We start from the raw sequence: 18,458 nt of genomic DNA on the forward strand, positions 1-18,458 counted from the left end.
ATATCCGTTTAATAAAGTCTTTTAATTAATAAAATACTTTAACTGTATAGTAATCCAATTATAGTTCGATAATCCAGTCAATGTTGATAACAGTTCGATAATCCAGTCCGTATCCTAACGATAATGCTACAACTACTTATACTTCGTACACTTACAGCGTCTTTAGTTCGCTACAGTAGTTCCTTATTAGCTCAGTTACACGCAGAGTACTTCATAGAACTATTCACATTATCAACACTGAGCTCTGACAGCAGCTCGCTTATATAATTATTTAGAGCTTCCAGAATGTTCTACTAAGTTCTATAATCTTCTACAGTCTGTTACAGTCGTCTATATCACCGTGGTAACACAATGACGTCATCACATAACAATTCCAAGTATTTGCCGGCACACGGCCGTTTCGTTGCCATGGTAACGTGTGGCGTTATATTTATAAATTCATAACAAAATAATGAAATAAATAGAATTAAGCTGAGAATTAAGCTTAAGATTAAAACATCGGTCAAAAATGAATGTATAAAAATGGTAAATCAAATTTTTGTTTTGGGGGTGACCTTTTTTTGTTGCAGAAAGCTATTTGGGCCTTTTTTCATGATTTTAGGTAAAAGTTCATCGATCTATGATACAGGAAACATTTTATTTGAAAAAAAATTAAAAAGTCATATCCCTAATATATATATATATATATATATAAATATATATATATATATATATATATATATATATATATATATATATATATATATATATATATATATATATATATATATATATATATATATATAGTATATATATATATATATATATGTATATATATATATATATATATATATATATATATATATATTTATAGTTATATATAGGTATACTTATATAGAAATGTATATATATATATATATATATATATATATATATATATATATATATATATATATATATATATATATATATATGTATAAAATGTTTACTTCCCTTCATCTCCAATGAGATCTCATAATCTAAAATCTTTTAGTTGTTTTTATTACTTTTTTTTCAATCCTTTAACTCTGAAATATGAATCTTGATGAAAGAGGTCTCTACACACAGAAAAAAGTTAAGTGTGGTACTTCTGGAGATGTTGTGGAAAAGGTATTTTGTACCTTTTGCTTTATAAACAAAATCTTATTTTACTTATAAAGCAAAATAAATCTTATTTATTGCAGTTTATTTATTATTATTAGTTGTTTTTTATCTTATATATTTAGATTTTAAGTAAGTATGATATTTCTAACTTGTTAGAAGAGTTTGATAAACATGAAATGACGCCTCTCCATATTGCAGCTAAAAAAGGAAATGAGAATATTTTGCAAGTATGTTAAAAATTACTATTTTTGTTGAAATTTTGAACATGCATATATATACATTTATTGCATTTTATTTGTTTTTTGTGTTTAAAAAACTTTTTCTTATAGTCTCTATTGAGCTTAGGTGCACGCATTGATGCAAAAAGTTATGAAAATCTCACTCCTCTTCATCTTGCTGCGAAGTATGGACACTCTAGGTTAGTTGGTGTTCTAATATAAAATTATCATTTTTTGTTGGACATAATATCTAGAATATATTTGATTTTTTTTTATATTCTTTTTTATTTATTTGTTTCAACATTTTTTCCCCACTTTCAACATAGTTTTGTCCAGATATGTCTGTAATTTTGGGTATTTCTTTAAAATTTTATTTTTTCTGGATATCCAAATAGTTTTTTAGAAAAACAAGTTAAACTTTATCATCAAATTATTAAAACAATAAAGAGATCTTTCGTAAGCTATGCAACGTTATATATAATTAGGTAGGCATTGTTTGTACAAGCATATAGTTTAAGCTCCAATTTAAGTTACATAGTTTGTAATGACCTAAAGATCTATACTTCCAAATGTCTAGAATCTATTTTTGTTGAAGCTATAAAGCCTCACAAAAAAATATATAAATCGGCTGCATATACTGACATCCCTCTATGAATCAAGACTCGCTACTAATTATTTAACTTCTCTATTAGATAAGCTACATACTGAAAAAAAAAAGTATTATTTATATGGGAGACTATAATATGGATCTTCTAAGATATAATGAATCAAATCCTATTTCCAATTACCTTGGCTTACTAATCTTTTTTCTACATCCTGCTACAATTTTACCAACACGCATAACAGCTAAATCACAGATACTTATTGATAACATATTTATAAAATACCCTTCACCTGACCAAATCTCTGACAAACTCACTATATCAATATCTGATCATATGGCACAATTTTTCTGCATTCTCAATTAAACTAATCATCCAAATACTATATCTTCCAGGCAATGCTTCAAAAACTTTAACAAAACTACATTTGTTAAAGATGCTTCCAATATTTCCTGGGATTTTTTTTATTAAAAAATATGATGATGCTAACCATTCCATAGATTTTCTTTTAAAAATATTTGAAGAAATCTTAGACCGGCATGCTTCATACAAAAAAATAATAAAGCCGCAAATCAAACTTAAAGCAAAACCATAGATCTCAAGTGGCATACTTAAATCTATTACTTATACTGTGATTCTAAAACAATCTAAAAAACAAAATCATACCCTCAACATCTGAATATACTGAAGTTTATCTCTCAAGTTTCCAAATGCTAATTTGTTACAGTAGATCACTCCATCCTACTCAAAAAATTAGAATAATATGGAATCAGAGGAATTTTTCTCAAATTGTTTACTTAAACTTTCTCTCAACTGTAGCAAAACTGAACTGGTTATATCTAAATCAAATAAATCAAAAATAAATAAAAACTTAAACTTAAAAAAAGTCAATCCTGTAAAATAAATAAATCAATCCAATATCTAGGAATTAATAATCCTATCTTTAAAACTTAGCAACAAAATAAGCAGATCGAATGGAATACTGGTTAAAGTTTGTCATTAAGTCAACCTGAAAACACTCTTAAACATATACTATTCCATCTTTGACTCTCATATACAATATGCTTGTCAAATATGGGTACAATACCAGCACCAAGCTATTACAAGGGTATCTCATCTTCAAAGCAAGACATTAAAGATAATGTATTTTCAAAATTACAAATTCGGTCCTAATATACTTTACTTCTCTTTGATCCATCAACAATCTGAACTAAAGAATAAAATCTTGAAACAAAACTTCCCTATGACCTAAAAGCTCTCTAGTCATTCTTTGTTTTTTAAAAGCAACTTGTGACCACTACTTTCTAATTTAATACTTTTAATATATCCAAAAATTTGTGTATGTATATAATGTATGTATTTGTGTGTGTGTGTGTGTGTGTGTTTACTTATATCTGTATATTTCTAGATTATTTTTTGTTGTGATTATAGTTATTAAGTTATTAATATCATTATTATTAGTATAATATAGCAAACCTGTTTATCTGGTTTGCTTTGCTCAATTCAAACCAGATAAACAGATTTGCTGGGAAGTTAAAATTTTCAGACTATTGATAATAAGTCCCGCACTGTCTCAATATAAGATCACATTATATTGGCTTTCTGTTTTAGACTTTCAAAATTTTTATCAACACAGGAACGTTTGGTGGTATCATCAGCCACTTTGGGAATCTTTAATAACTTTCCTAGATACACCCTATGAAGTTATATGTCAAACTTTATTGATTTTGAAATGTCTAGACTTTCAAAAAGTGATAAATTTTTATCAATACAGGAACGTTTGGTGGTATCATCAGCCACGTTGGGAATCTTTAATAACTTTCCTAGATACACTCTATGAAGTTATATGTCAAACTTTATTGATTTTGAAATGTCTAGAGGCAACACACACACAATGGCTTTTGCATCCCTCAGAATTAAGGTGGGCATTTGGCAATGCCAACATAACTGATAACCTAAAAGTGTTTTGTGTTGACCAAAAATAGTTTTAGGTCAGCAATTTATTGCTGAATGGATTTTTTCTAATTCTGAGGGGTGCTTTTGTCTCACCACATTTAATTAAAACACTAAAATGCTAAAAATGAAATAATTTGAGTTGAATAATAAGACAAAACATAGCATTCCAGTATTTAAAATATTTAAAAATGGATTTTTAACAGAAAATAAAAACAACTAAGAATGGTTTAAAAGTATTAAAAAACTAATATTCTTTCAAGATCAGATAAAGAAAAAAAATTTGTTCCATAAGGAAAAAAAGATGATGCAGCTTACAAAGCTTAAAAATAACTTTTTACTACTAAAAGTTTCATGCATTTAGCAATCATCAGGTAAAAAATACATTGTTCTTTTCTTTAAAAAATATACTCTTAATGAACATAGTGACATTCAAAATCACTTATAAAACTGTTACTATTTGGTTTGGTTTTTTAATCTTTGGGCTCGTGGTTGTCAAGCATGAACTTGTTTTCGTGACGGCGCTTAGATATTATTTCTGTTTTATTTAATAATTCTTGCATACCTTTGTATGATATTATGCAAGTTTTTCATGAAGGCAAAGCAAGCATTTTTTTTGTTACGTTACTGTAGGCGGGGACTTGTTTGATTATTGACCAGGTTAATTTGGGTGTTATTTTTAAGTTTTCTTTTATCTGCCATATATACTTTGAAAGGGTGGTTGAGTTTTTCATCTTTTTGTTTGTGAATGAGTGTTTGTGGTTAGCCCATCTTTTCTTCTATTCACCTTCTGCTAGGCTAATATATACTTTTTATGGAGTGTTAGGAAGGAATACTATACATTTATAAATAACATTGGCTAATGTTATTTATAAATGTTATAGTATTCATAAAAAATTATGTAGTTATTTTTATTTAATCTCGTCAAAAAATCAATTATATAGCTCTGATATCATTCATTGAGCACTATTGTTGAATATATGCTCACAGCAAAATTAAACTTATCATATTTATATACTTTCTTTAATTTCTATTTTTATTTATACTTATTTAAATGTATTCTTTTATTATAAAAATATATTTTTTATATTGATTTTTGTTATTTTTATTTATTTGTTATATATATTTCATTTTTATTTTATCTATTTACAAAAACAATTAATTACAGCAATATAACCATATTTAAACCCTAACCCTAAGCCTGACCTTGATGCTTACCCAAACCAAACTCAATATATATATATATATATATATATATATATATATATATATATATATATATATATATATATATATATATATATATATATATATATATATATATATATATATATATATATATATATAGGTCCATTGAGAAAAAAAAAGCAAAATTAGACAGTACTATTTCATTCCAGAGAAAACGTTCACAATAAGATATACAAATTTGTTAATTTTTAACGCAAGCGTTAATTTGTTAATTTTTAACACAAGCGTGTTAATTTTTGCAAATAAGTTTTTCTAGAATGCTATATTTTAAGATTTACAAAAATATTGGGGGACATAAGTTCTTTACATTTGTATATAAAACACAAAACCTTTAATACTTTAGTTAATAAGCATTTAAAGCGTTCATATCTTTAAAAAGCAATTCAGAGTTCAAAAAATGATTTTCAAAATTTATTATGTGCGCTGCATGTTTCTGATGCTGAAAAGAGATTTCAGTTTAGTTTTATGTACTTCTCCATATATTATTTGCATAGTTTATATGAATATGAATAAATGAGTAGTATAATTGTTTTAATTGGTTGTTTTTTTAAATACTTCTAAATTTTTATAGAATTCCAATGCTTTTTGCAACTTGATTAGAAATATTATTGATGTGAGGTATCCAAGACAGATTTTCTTTAATAAAAACTCCTAAAAATTTATCAATACACTTTGTGAAGATCATTTGTATTTAATGAAAAAAGTGGTCCAAGTATAAATTTTCACTTGTGTCCTTGTGGGACACCATATGTTATGTTGAATATTGTTTGATATTTTGTTAATTAGATATGTGTACACTCTCTTATACATAATTCTTTCTAATATTTTTGAAAATACTGGAAGAACAGAAGTAGGTCAGTAATTTGTTATATTAGTCAGATTTCTGTCTTAAAGAAAGGAATTACTTTTGCTATTTTCAGAGAGTCTGGGAAAGATCCTTGTTTAATGGATGCTATAAAGATTTTGTGAAAAATATCTTTCATGACAATATTAAAATCACAGCATTTATGTTGTCAGGTTGGACTGCTTTTTTTCTTTTAAATAGTCTAAAAGCTATATTTTGTTCCTCAAGTGTTAAGTTTCAAGATCATCTGTTAATTTATAATTAGTAAAAAGGATTTTGATAAATTTTTGTGGAAAAAAATTTGTTAAGTTCAGTTGCCATTTCAATAGTATCATTAAGTTTTTTAATTCCAACATTTATTGCAAGTGGCAGAGAGCTTGAAATAACTCTTTTCTTTTTTTAATTTCTTTCATTATTTTCCAGATGCCTATTATTGGTTTTATTTCTCTTTTTTTGCAGATATTCAAACCGATTTTTTTAGTTTTTGTAATTTTGCTTATGATTTTCAGATTTCGCTTTTAGGTATTTATTTTACAGTTTTTATTTTAAAGACTTTTTTAGTCCTTTAGTCATCCAAGGAGTTAATATGTAATAGGCCTTGAGAATTAATTCACACACTGGAAAATTTATGTCAGATTTTAAAAAAGGTTTTAAAAAAGGTATTATAGATTTTAAGTTACCTTGTTGAAAGCTCCTTTTTTGTTTGACAATCTAATTTTATAGAGAAAAGTATGGGAGAATGTAGGGAAAGTATGGGAAAATGTGGAAATAGTGGGAAAATGATCATAAACATCAGTTTTTATTATTATAATAATAAAATATTTTATTGAAAATCTAATTTATTTTATTGAAATAAAATTTGAATGGGAACCATACCAATATAACTAATTAAAAAAACTCTTGATTAGTTTTTTCAATTAGATGATTTTCAAAAGTTTACGGTTTTCTGTTCATCCTGTTGGAGGCCTTTATCAGCAGCTGATTATAATGATAGGTCTATACAAGGCATTGTAATTTTTGTTTATCAATTCAATTGTTATGATCCCTGTCGGAAACACTTATATCTCTTCTAACTTTACAGCAAGTATTTGCTTTCAAATAAAAAAGTACTCCTTCACACTTATTATTGTTTCATTCTAAAAAAATTTCTTTAAAACCTGGGAGGAGATTAGAATTTGTCAATCAATATCTTTTTTAGAACACCAAGTTTCAGTTACACAAATAATGTTAAAACAATTGTTTGTTTTCGTAAATTTAATTTTCAAAATTTTATTAAACTTCTAATATTCGCATGAATGACATTAAAATAATCACGTTTATTATCCATGCCTAAAAAGCTATTATTTGGTTGAAAATAAGTGCATACAATTTCAGCAAAATTAATTTTGTTGAAGTAATTTATGTCTGGATCAGATTCTTCATCCATCTACTATTATAGTAGGGTTTGGGCTGGTAGTATTTTTTATTCATTAGCATTAGCATTCATTTATTCAGTATTTTTTTATTTTATTAATTTTTATTTTTTTCTTTGTTTTCTGAAATAGTCATATGCTATAAAGATAAGTAAAATGTGTAAGCTATTGCTGATCTATATACGCTATACTATATACTGTATAAATACTTTATACTGATCTATATACACATATATATATATATATATATATATATATATATATATATATATATATATATATATATGCATATATACATACATATATATATGGGTGTATGCATGTACATATATATATATGCGTATATACATACATATATATATGCGTATACTTTATACTGATCTATATATGTTTTACTATAGTGTATACAGTATAGCGTATATGTATACATTATTCTAAAACATTTTACTTTTTTGTATTAATTGTATCAATTTCAATTAACAAACCAATGTTTAAATAAACAATTTTGGAACCAAATGAGACATTCTATATGATTGTTTTTGGAACCAAGCCATACATTCTATATAATTTTACAATTTGAATGCTGATTCTTTGTTTAGAATTGTACAAATTTTATTGTCAAATGTTTTGAGCATTGTTAATGATCTGGATGATTTTTCAAACACACCCCTTCATCTTGCTGCTATTGAAGGACATGTTAAAATTGTTGAGATGCTTATCGAAGCTGGCTCCGCTATTGATACTAGGTTAGATTATGTCTTATTCTATTGATTAATTGATATCAATTTGCAATATTTTAAATATTCTGCTATTGATACAAAGTTAGATCTTTCAAATTTTAATCAGTTTTTAAAAAATATATCAATGTCACATTATTTTTATTTTATTTTTGTATTTTTTCTAAAAAAAGTAGACTTGCCATTTCATATTTTTATGTTGAAAATAAAAACTTGATTTAATTTAACTTGGTTAATTGTTAACCTTTAAGTTTGACTTAATTTAACTTGGTTAAATGTTAGCTTAAAACACTATAAAAGGTATTTATATTTTTTACTGCTGGTTTAGGAAATGTCACTGATAATACATGCATAAAGTTATACATTTATGTAAAACTATTTATGAAGGTCAATGTAAGAAAAGGTGTAAAGTTCTCTGTTACTTTTTGAGTTAGCAAATAAATATAATGATTAAAATGCCTTTTCAGCCAATAAATAATGTATACAGACTTGAAAACAAAATAGACAGATTTGAGTTTTTTGTGAGATATATCTTTCATAAATTGACTGATTTAATTTGTAAGCCTAGATGCATTGATTTCTATTGGGCAGGTATTACTTTTATTGGGCAGGTATTATTTATGGTAATGCTCAAATTGCAAGCAATAGTATAAGCAAATACAACAATTTGTTATATTTCATTAAAAAAAAATTCTTTTTCTTAGGAATGCTAAACTTATGACACCGTTGGACTGTGCTGCTTATCATGGATGGAGTCAATGTACTCAGTGTTTATTAGATGCTGATTCCTCAGTTAATCCCTCTGATGAAGTAAAGGTAGTTGCAAAAATTTGTGATAAAGCTTTATTTGTTACGCTTTTAAATAAAGTGATTATTATTTTTGAAATTTTTATATAGTTTCACTTCATTTGAGATCCAACATGACATACTTTTGGAAAACTTTTTTTTCCATAAAATTAGGAGCCTTTTTAATATTCGAGAGTCAGTATCAAATCCTAAAAGTATTTTACACTCAAAAAAATTTTTAAATCCAGTGTTATTTTATTATAAAGAATACATTAAAGTTGCAGCAGATATTTTTCAAAAATGTTGTTGTTGGAATTACTCTAATATATATATATATATATATATATATATATATATATATATATATATATATATATATATATATATATATATATATATATATATATATATATAGACACATACTCAAACAAACAATCAAAAATGCATATATGGATAATTCCATGTACAATAACATTTTTATAACATTACAATAACAACAAGACTTTAGACAAAATTTCAAGTTTCAGTTATGCTGAGCAGGTTCATAAGTCTAGTTTAAAACACAATAAACAAAGTAATTAAAAAGTAAAGAAAATTAAATTTCTTAAATAATAAATTAAACAAGTTAATGTTTTAAAATCTGTCTTCGTTAGACTGAACTATGAGTGAATAAACTCAAACAGGGAATATTTTTATTGCCATATGAATGTTACATTTATCTGACTTTTTTTATAAATTTATCATAAAGATCTTGATTCTCTTTTGATGAACCTCTTAATTTGAGCTTCTTTCTTTCTCTTAATGGACCTTATAAATGCATGTTATATTCATCCCTGGTGCATAACTTGAATTTTTATTAATATTAATTCTGCAGGTAAAAACATCTACATTTGTGCAAACATCATCAAATGAAGATTTCTTCATTTTAGTTGTGTGAGTTGGTATGAAACTGTATTTTCTTTGTATTGAAGTAAATGCATTGTGTTTCTTTTCTGAATTGAATTATGTAGTGTGTTTTTATTGAAACTTTGACTACAAAAATGACTGATGTTTTTTTGATGTGTTCAAAACACCAGCTATAGATTGATTTGATGCATCAATAAAGTTGCTAAGTGACAAAAGAAGCTTAAGCAACAAGTCCCACCAGTGTTATCATCATCATCACAAGAATTTTTGTTATACAATACCTTAAAAAAGTACTACTCTGCAATAATGTAAAAGCCTTGTTTATAGTAGCATAAATTGTTTACATATCTTGATTTTTGTATTGTGATGCAGCTCTGTCAGTTAAATAAGTCATTTAAATGTTTCTAATTTTTTATAACATTTATTGATTTTGCAATCAATAGCATCTGTCCTGGTTTTTTAGATTTTTCATGATGTGACACGTTTTCATGATGTGAAAGTTGTCTGGCTGTTAAGCCAGACAACTTTGTTTGGAGAACTAAAGTCAAAGAGAACTAAAGCTTAACTTTATTTTAGGTTGTTGCAAGTAAGTGGCTTGTCTTTTTGATATAGAAGAAAGCTCTTAAATATTATACATGCACAAGCAGACACAAACTTCAATTTTCCGGGTAAACCTCTAAATATTTACTACATTGATAAAATTCAAAAACAGTAGTAGTGCGGGCCACAGCTTTGTTCGAACAAATACCATGCAAAGGTTGTAGATACTTTTAAATCAAATCCGGATGACTGTACCAAAATTTTCAAGGCAGCAAAAATAATTTGAAAATAAATCCTGCAGCAAAGGAAATAGAAGTTTGATGGAAATTTTACTGGTTTTAATTCTTGAACATCATTATTTTCTTTGCTGATGATACTTTGACCAAAACACAATGTAGACTTAAGTTATATTAAAAACAAATCCATATTAATTGTATTGATAACCCTATTGGTATTTCACAAGTTATTGTAAATCTCACATTGTTCAAAAATGAAAAAAGATTTTAAAGATGTCATTGAAACACCTTTTTCAGTTGGCCTTGAATTACTAGGCATAAAGAAACTTGTAATAAAATGCTGGTGAACTGCTTGACATACATTGGATTTTCAATTTTCTATGAGTTAGTGTTATAAAGATCAAAAATGGTTTAGGAAATACTGTTATTAAAAACATAACAGTAAATCAATGTACATTTTTACCTGCTAATATTAAAATAAGAATGCCATTGCACCTTGGTATCTTTCTATAAGTCTTAGCTCATCGAAAGATATCATTTTGCACTGTCAATCGAATTTCTGCATTTTTTATGTAGTTGATAAGGAATTTAAATTACCAACATGGAGTGCTTTTAACTCCTTACTTTTCATAGATGTACCCACATCTAAAGTAACACAATGTCTGCCAATTCATGCCAGTACACAGACTGATTGAAGCAACCTTTTTAATGCATTGAAGTTTGTTCAGGAAATTTATGTTGCAGTTACAGGGAGTAAAAAAAATTGTGACTATTCATCTTTAGCTTTTTTTTAAAATGCATGCAGCTACAACAGTATAATGAGTTCAAAAAAATTATATTTTTTGACTTACGAAACTACATATCATATTTGCTTTTAAAAAGTTATTGGAAAGTATATTATTGAAAGTGGACTAGATCAGATAATTATAGAAGCAGGTGTTTACAGCCCCACCACTATTGAACAGATTTTTAAAGGGAAACAAATGAAACTTGGTATGGAAGCATTCATGATTTTATACCTACCTTTCAAAAAATTATACTTAAATAGTTTCTGTGATCCTTACCCAGAGACATGCTCAATAATCAATAAAGAGTATGCACATAAAAGCTTTGAGTTAATGCTACTTTATTTCATTTCAAATGTAATGAATTAAATTTGGAAGATCTGTTTACATTAATAATGAATATAAGGCTTACACTCTTTTAGTTTTACATGCCATAGGCTTTGTAAAAGAAAACCCATTCAAAAAATGTGTTTTGCATTCACAAGATATTGATGTTTTTCTGTTTACTTTTATCAAGTTCTACCATGTGTATTTATTTTCCAAACTTGTAGAGGGGATAAGGTATGTGACATCTCAATTCAAAAATGTTATGAAGCAATTGGTTCTAAACAAGCACAAACTGTTTTAGGTTTTTCTACTGTTTTCTAATGCTTTTTTCTCATAGTTACTGAAAATAAAAGTCTCCATTAAATTTATATTTTTTCTTAAGGTTTTCATATATTTACTGATTGTGATCATATTGGTCACTTCTGGAATCACTAAAAAATCATGGTGGAGAGAATTTATCAAAGATAATGATTGAGCTTTAGCTGAACTATCAAATATTGATCAATTAGAAAAAATATTACCTGATCTATTTGATTGATTAAAAAAGAAACTTTGCCTAATCTGTTTACTATGAGTAACATGGAAAATTTTATTTTTAGAGTATATGGTGAAAATGAAATGGATAGATGTTAATACTCTTTTACAATTTTTTTGGCTCCTTTTTTCTAAATTTCAGTATCACGCTGCATGGTTTCCTCTATTAATGGATGTCCTCAAGTACAACTTATTTTCTAGTCACTTTGTTTGTTTAGTGCTTAAAAAGCTCTAACATGGCTGTACGGTAACTATCACCACCTGTGGAGTATGGTTGAGAATAAAACACCAGATCTCTTGACCCCATTATGACTGATAACCTGGCAGACCAATAGCTCTTCATTGCATGAGAATTATAGGGTTCTTTTCAACCTTTTTTATGTTATAAGAATTTAGCAAATAAAGATTAAGTTAATAATCAATAACAAAAGCAAACAACTTGAAAATTATATAAGTAATATTATAAGTTTAATCATGAAACATAAATAACATAAACAATAGTGCTGAGCACAATGTGTTATATGTTATATATTATCTATATTACAAGATGGGACATATATATACTTTTTAAAGATAACTTGAAAAAATGAAAAAAATATATTAATTGATTAGAAAAATCAATAAAATAAACTTTAACACCTTTGACTTTTTATTTTAAAACCACATGAAGTTAGATTTAGCTATGAACTGCATACAAATACGTACATAACATCTCCTTTTTTTATTAATAAAAATAGTAAATACCTACTTGCTACTTTCTAATTCCTAGTTCCTACCTCATAGGTGGGTATCTAATAATAAATTGTGAAAAACTCGAAAACCCTGGTGTATTTGCTATTAGGGGTCTTATATTGAGTCGATTGTCAATAGATCTGAGATTGTAATTCGAATTATTTAGGTTGATACTTGATAATAATGAAAAAATAGCTGATTATCTCAAAAACAATGAAGCTGGATCGGATTCAAAATCCGAATCAACGGATTTAATCCGAATCGACGGATTGGATCCGTGAATCCGGATAAAACGGAGTGATCCGAAATTTGGATTAAATAATTGTAATCCGGATTGGTCAAAATAATGCTCAGCACTAATAAACAACGTATAATTTATAATTATAAAGAATAACATCAGTAAAATGTTTTACCAATGAAATATTGATATCATCACAACATAAAAAAAAGCAGATAGAACCCTATAATTTTCATTTGATGACTTATAGAGTTGAGCATTTTTCATTGTAAAGAAGACTGTAGCAATAAAAGGTGCAAATGTTTGGAAAATGAACTTGCCTGTACTGATATGTGGAAGTATAAAAGATGTACAAATAATGATGTAGACTACCAAAAGAACAACATATATGACTATGACAGTAGAGATTTAGATGAAATTTAATCACATTGCGTACTATTAAATGCTTGTAAGAATGTTATTTTTGACATATTTCTCTTTTTAATATTTTTCAATAACATCAAGATTGCAAATAATATTATCTTAAAAGTAACAAAGTAATAAATACAACAAAATCAAAATTTTGAAGATGTTTTTCTTTACCATTAAAAATTTCATCACAACAAAACATCCTTTATTACAGCGATCAGACATGTTTTAAAGCTGAGTGAAATTTTTTAGAGTTTTTTTAATACGTATTTATACAATACTAGCTAAGTTGTGTTTTTGCCACTTGAAGCAGATTTATTGGTTACTACTTCTGGTATACTCTACTGGTATACTTTTCTTCTTTTCTGTTTCAATTTTTTGCGAAACTGGTAAACTGAAGTTTGTTTTATGTATTTTTGCTTTGTGTATTCTAATATTGCATGTTAGTATTCAACCAACTGTATTAACCCAGGAACATACAGCGGTGGCTAAAAATTAAAGACCACTCATTTTTTAATTGGTTTCTTATTCTTTAAATTAAAGTTAAGAAGATTCTAATTGACATATTAAATTTTTTTTTTAATATCTTGTTAATTAAAACATACGGATTAAAGTGGTATAATTTTTTTAATCTAATTCTAATTAAATAGCGTTTAACTTATTAAAAAACTGATGAGTACTTATAAATCTTCTTTAAATAAATTGGACAAAATTTAACGAGCACTTTCAAATCTTTAATTTGCACTTATTAAAAATAATAATCCATTATTTTTTTTAACTGTCTTAATTGCTTATTACGTTGGCTATAAAATAAAATGTCAAAACCTGAGTTTCGATATCAAATAAACATTTATTTTTTGAATTGCAATAAGGATTAGTGAGTCCAAATAATCGTATTTTTACGTTATCCGGGTAATCGAGTATTTATTTTTTTAATTACCCGGGTATCCGGGTAAAGGAAAAAAAATTTACCCACACCATGTTGTGTTAATTAAATTTAAAATAAAATGCAACAATTTTAGTTTTAAATCTATTTTTTATTTAAAAAATAATACTTTAAAAATACAAGTTTGTCAACCGTTTCCATTTTCAACTGATTTCGGGTTTTTGTGACAAAAGCTGAAGCTACCGAAAACACTCTTTCACTTACTGTTGACGTTGGTTGTATTGTCAATAATGCTGTAAAAAGTTTTCCAATAGAGTCACCTCGTTTTGAACCATCTTTCTCCCCAACTTCATTTCTTTTTCCAATGTGGATTTTCTCTCATTATTTTCTTTCGGAACAGTCATAATTAATTTAATTGTTTTTTGGAGTTCATCATAATTTGAAACCAAACCATTATTTGAAATTATTTCTTCATTTTCAATTGTTAACTCTGTATCCATCTGTGTGTTTGCAGGATCTTCATTGAACAGTCTTTTTGAAGGTTTCTTTAGCCAATAAATGAATAGAACTTTTTTTTAAATAAGTAAAATGGCAGGTAATCTCTGGTTTAGGATAATTTCCAGATTGTAAAAAACGCAAGAGTGATACAACATCCTCATTTCATCTTTCTTCAATTCTTTTCTTCAAAGCAGTGAACATTTCCATGGCTAACTGCATATTTGTTTCTTTTAGTTTGTTTAGCAAAAAAATGCATACTCCTTCAGCTTTTAAAAGATTATTATTATCTTTACTGAGCTCTTTAACAGCAAGCTCAACCGGTTGTAAAACATGTGATATTTCTTCTAAAACTTTGATATTTTTTTGTGAACATTTTTGCTGACCTAATTCCATTAGAGCCTTTTGTATACAATCGTATATTTTTATGAAACGATTTACCATTGGTATTATTGAGTTCCATCTTGTTTTGCAATCGAGTAGCAATCGTAACTTTTTGCCTTCTTGATCTATTATATGCTTTTCAAGAACACTGCTTCGAACTGAAGAATATTTGAAAAATTTAATAATTTTTCGTGTTTCATCAAGAATTTTGCCAATGTCTTCACGAAAGATTGGTAATTGTCTAACTAAATCATTTTGGAAATTTAAGTTACCATCAAAAGCAAATGCATCAGCTACCTAATCATTTTGTTCGGTAGTTTCAACACAATCATCATCTGCTAAATTTTCATCATATTCTAAATTCTCATCATCTTGGAAATTTGTATCAATTACCGCATCATCATTCGTAATTAAACTCCCACTTTTTTTATAAAATACATCAAGTACAGCAAGATGTATAGCATGGTTGTAGCATAACTGAGAAAATGGTGAAATATTTTTCCCATATTTTACCATGACTGATGCTCCATCATGTGTGGATCCGACGATATCATTATCCATTTCAATTCCATAATCTTTAAGTTTTGCTTTTACCAAATCGATAGTGGCATTTGAATCACAAGAACCTATTATTGCAGATAGACCCAAGACTACAGGTGGCTTTGTTGCTAAATGAAGAGTGATATTCATGAACCTTCTAACGTTTATATCACTCCATTCATCGACAGTAATACTGAATCTCTCTCCAGATTTTTTTTGCTCTATTAACAACGCCATTAATGCTTTTTTTTTTTCTTTATAAAAATCCATTATATATTTCATTACTGTTGTTTCACTTTTTGGCATTTTATAATTACGACTTGCTACGAAACCCCTAATGGCTTCAGATGAAGTAATTCCTTTGATGCTAAATCCATCTTTTGTCGCACATTTCGCCAATATTTCATTCAATGATTCTTGACTTATAAAATTTATTATTCCATTTCCAACTGATTTTGGAAGCAACTTTATTATAGAAGTAAAAGAAGAAAAAACGGTAGAATACCGATACTCGATTGATTAATAGTTAAATGAATGTGCAATATTTACATTTTTTTGTTAAAATATTATACTCGATACTCGAAAAAAATATTCCAAGTAGTCGACTACTCGGAACTTGCTTATAAAGTATCAATTACTCGGGTAATCGATAATCGTAATTGGATTCCCTAATAAGGATATAAAAATATTGCAAAAATGCGTGCTAAGATCGAAGAAAAAGACAGATACGCGGCTCTTGTATTAAAAGAAGAAGGCTATAGCATCAGACAAATAACAGAAAAGCGAAGGGTCCTCCACAATTTAAATTATTTATGGCATGCTGCTGCAAAAAAACCACGCATAAATAAAAAACAAAAATTTGCCAAGAAAGAGTGGTGCAAACTTCATAAAAATTGGTCAACAGATCAGTGGAGCCGTGTGGTCTTTAGTGATGAAATGAACGTTGAGGTAGACAACAGAAAAGGTTGCATAATGTTGCGTAGACTTTCAAGCGAATGGTTCGATGAATCATGCATTTTGAAACAAACAAAACAAGGCAGTGGTTCAATAGGCATTTGGGCCTGTATGAGTGCCTGTGGAGTTGGCATTTTTCATTTATTCGATGGTAGACTCAACAAAGAAAGGCACATCGAAATTTTGGAAAACTCGCTTATTCCTAGCATTGATTTATGGCATTTGCAAGATGGATTTATTTTCCAGCAAGATAATGCGCCGTGTCATAAAGCGCATGTTGTTAGCGATTGGTTCAATTCTAATAAAATTCAATTGCTTCCATGGCCTGCCAATAGTCCAGACTTGAATCCAATAGAGAATTTATGGTCGTGGTTTGATCACAAGCTTGGAAAAGAACAACTTTACAATTTGGAAGATTTGAAATCTTCTCTCATCATTTAAAAAATGTGCCTGATGAAGTAATCAAAACTTTAATGAATTCAATGCCAGAACGAGTACAAGAGTGCTTGAAAACAAATGGAGGAACAACACGTTTCTAAATTATTTTTTTATTGCTTTTTGAAATATTTTTGAAACTGGTCTTAAAATTTTGTCCAATTTTTTTTCCCATTTATATTTTTTACTAGTCAGTTTTTTAATTTTTTAACATTATTTTGTAAAAAAGTTACAAATTCTTTTACAATAAATATAAAATGCAATAAAAATTCTTTCTACAAATGTTTTCCTTTTTTTGATACCTTTTTCCAAAATAAAATTATACTAAGGTTAAAAATAAATTTTGAAAAAAAAATGAGTGGTCTTTAATTTTTGGCCACCACTGTATATTCCTGAATGACAGTTTATAATAAAATCTTAATAAAGAAACATATTAATCAACAATATCTCATCAACAATACTCCTATTACTTAGACAACTGCAACATTAAATAAAGAAACATGTTAATCAACAATATCTCATCAACAATATTCCTATTACTTAGACAACTGTAACTAAAATAAGATAAAATAAAGAAAATAAATAAGTATCAAATATACAAATAAAAAAATAAAAACTACTGAAAATAGTTACTTAAAGGGATCCCCCAAGTGCCAAGACAAGTTGTGTTCATATTAAAGAAATTGTTTAAAAAAAACATCTGGGATAAATTTTTTTGATTAAAACTAAATAATGAATGCACACCATTAGTTTTAAAATTCACGTTTTAGTCTAAGTTTGCCATCTCCATTTTTTTTTGGTTTTCAGAGTTTGTATAATGTTAGTTGCAATCTGTAGACTTGATAAATTATTTCATGTGTGTTTAATTCATAACAGTTTCGGTATATGACATCATCGCAATATCTTTTTAAGAAAGCATTTTGTTGTTGTTGTTTTTTTAAAGATATAAGTATTTTTTCTATTACAATCAGAAAATTATACAAATATATATATATTTTTTTATATTTATAATTTTTTTTTACTTGCTTTATTATTACTTTGTTTTAGAAGCCAAAATCATGACACAATTATACATATTTTGTGATTATTAGAGTTCGCAGGCAGAGAAAAATTAAAGGCAGTTTGATGCGGTTTCT

The 18,458-nt window shown here is 27.1% G+C and overlaps 1 protein-coding gene across 6 annotated transcripts in view; it reads left to right on the top strand.

Annotated features, from left to right (window-relative positions):
- Window positions 1-18,458, top strand: part of LOC101236772 (transient receptor potential cation channel subfamily A member 1) — a 103,134-nt gene that overhangs the window by 53,699 nt on the left and 30,977 nt on the right. For all 6 annotated transcript variants that reach the window (XM_065793163.1, XM_065793162.1, XM_065793164.1 and 3 more), the window contains 4 exons: window positions 1,245-1,349; window positions 1,452-1,540; window positions 7,999-8,145; window positions 8,841-8,952. In XM_065793163.1, coding sequence (XP_065649235.1) covers window positions 1,245-1,349; window positions 1,452-1,540; window positions 7,999-8,145; window positions 8,841-8,952 — 453 coding nt within the window. The remainder of the gene's footprint in view (window positions 1-1,244; window positions 1,350-1,451; window positions 1,541-7,998; window positions 8,146-8,840; window positions 8,953-18,458) is intronic.

This window comes from Hydra vulgaris, chromosome 03, assembly GCF_038396675.1.
Source record: "Hydra vulgaris chromosome 03, alternate assembly HydraT2T_AEP".
Classification (NCBI taxonomy): Eukaryota; Metazoa; Cnidaria; class Hydrozoa; order Anthoathecata; family Hydridae; genus Hydra; species Hydra vulgaris.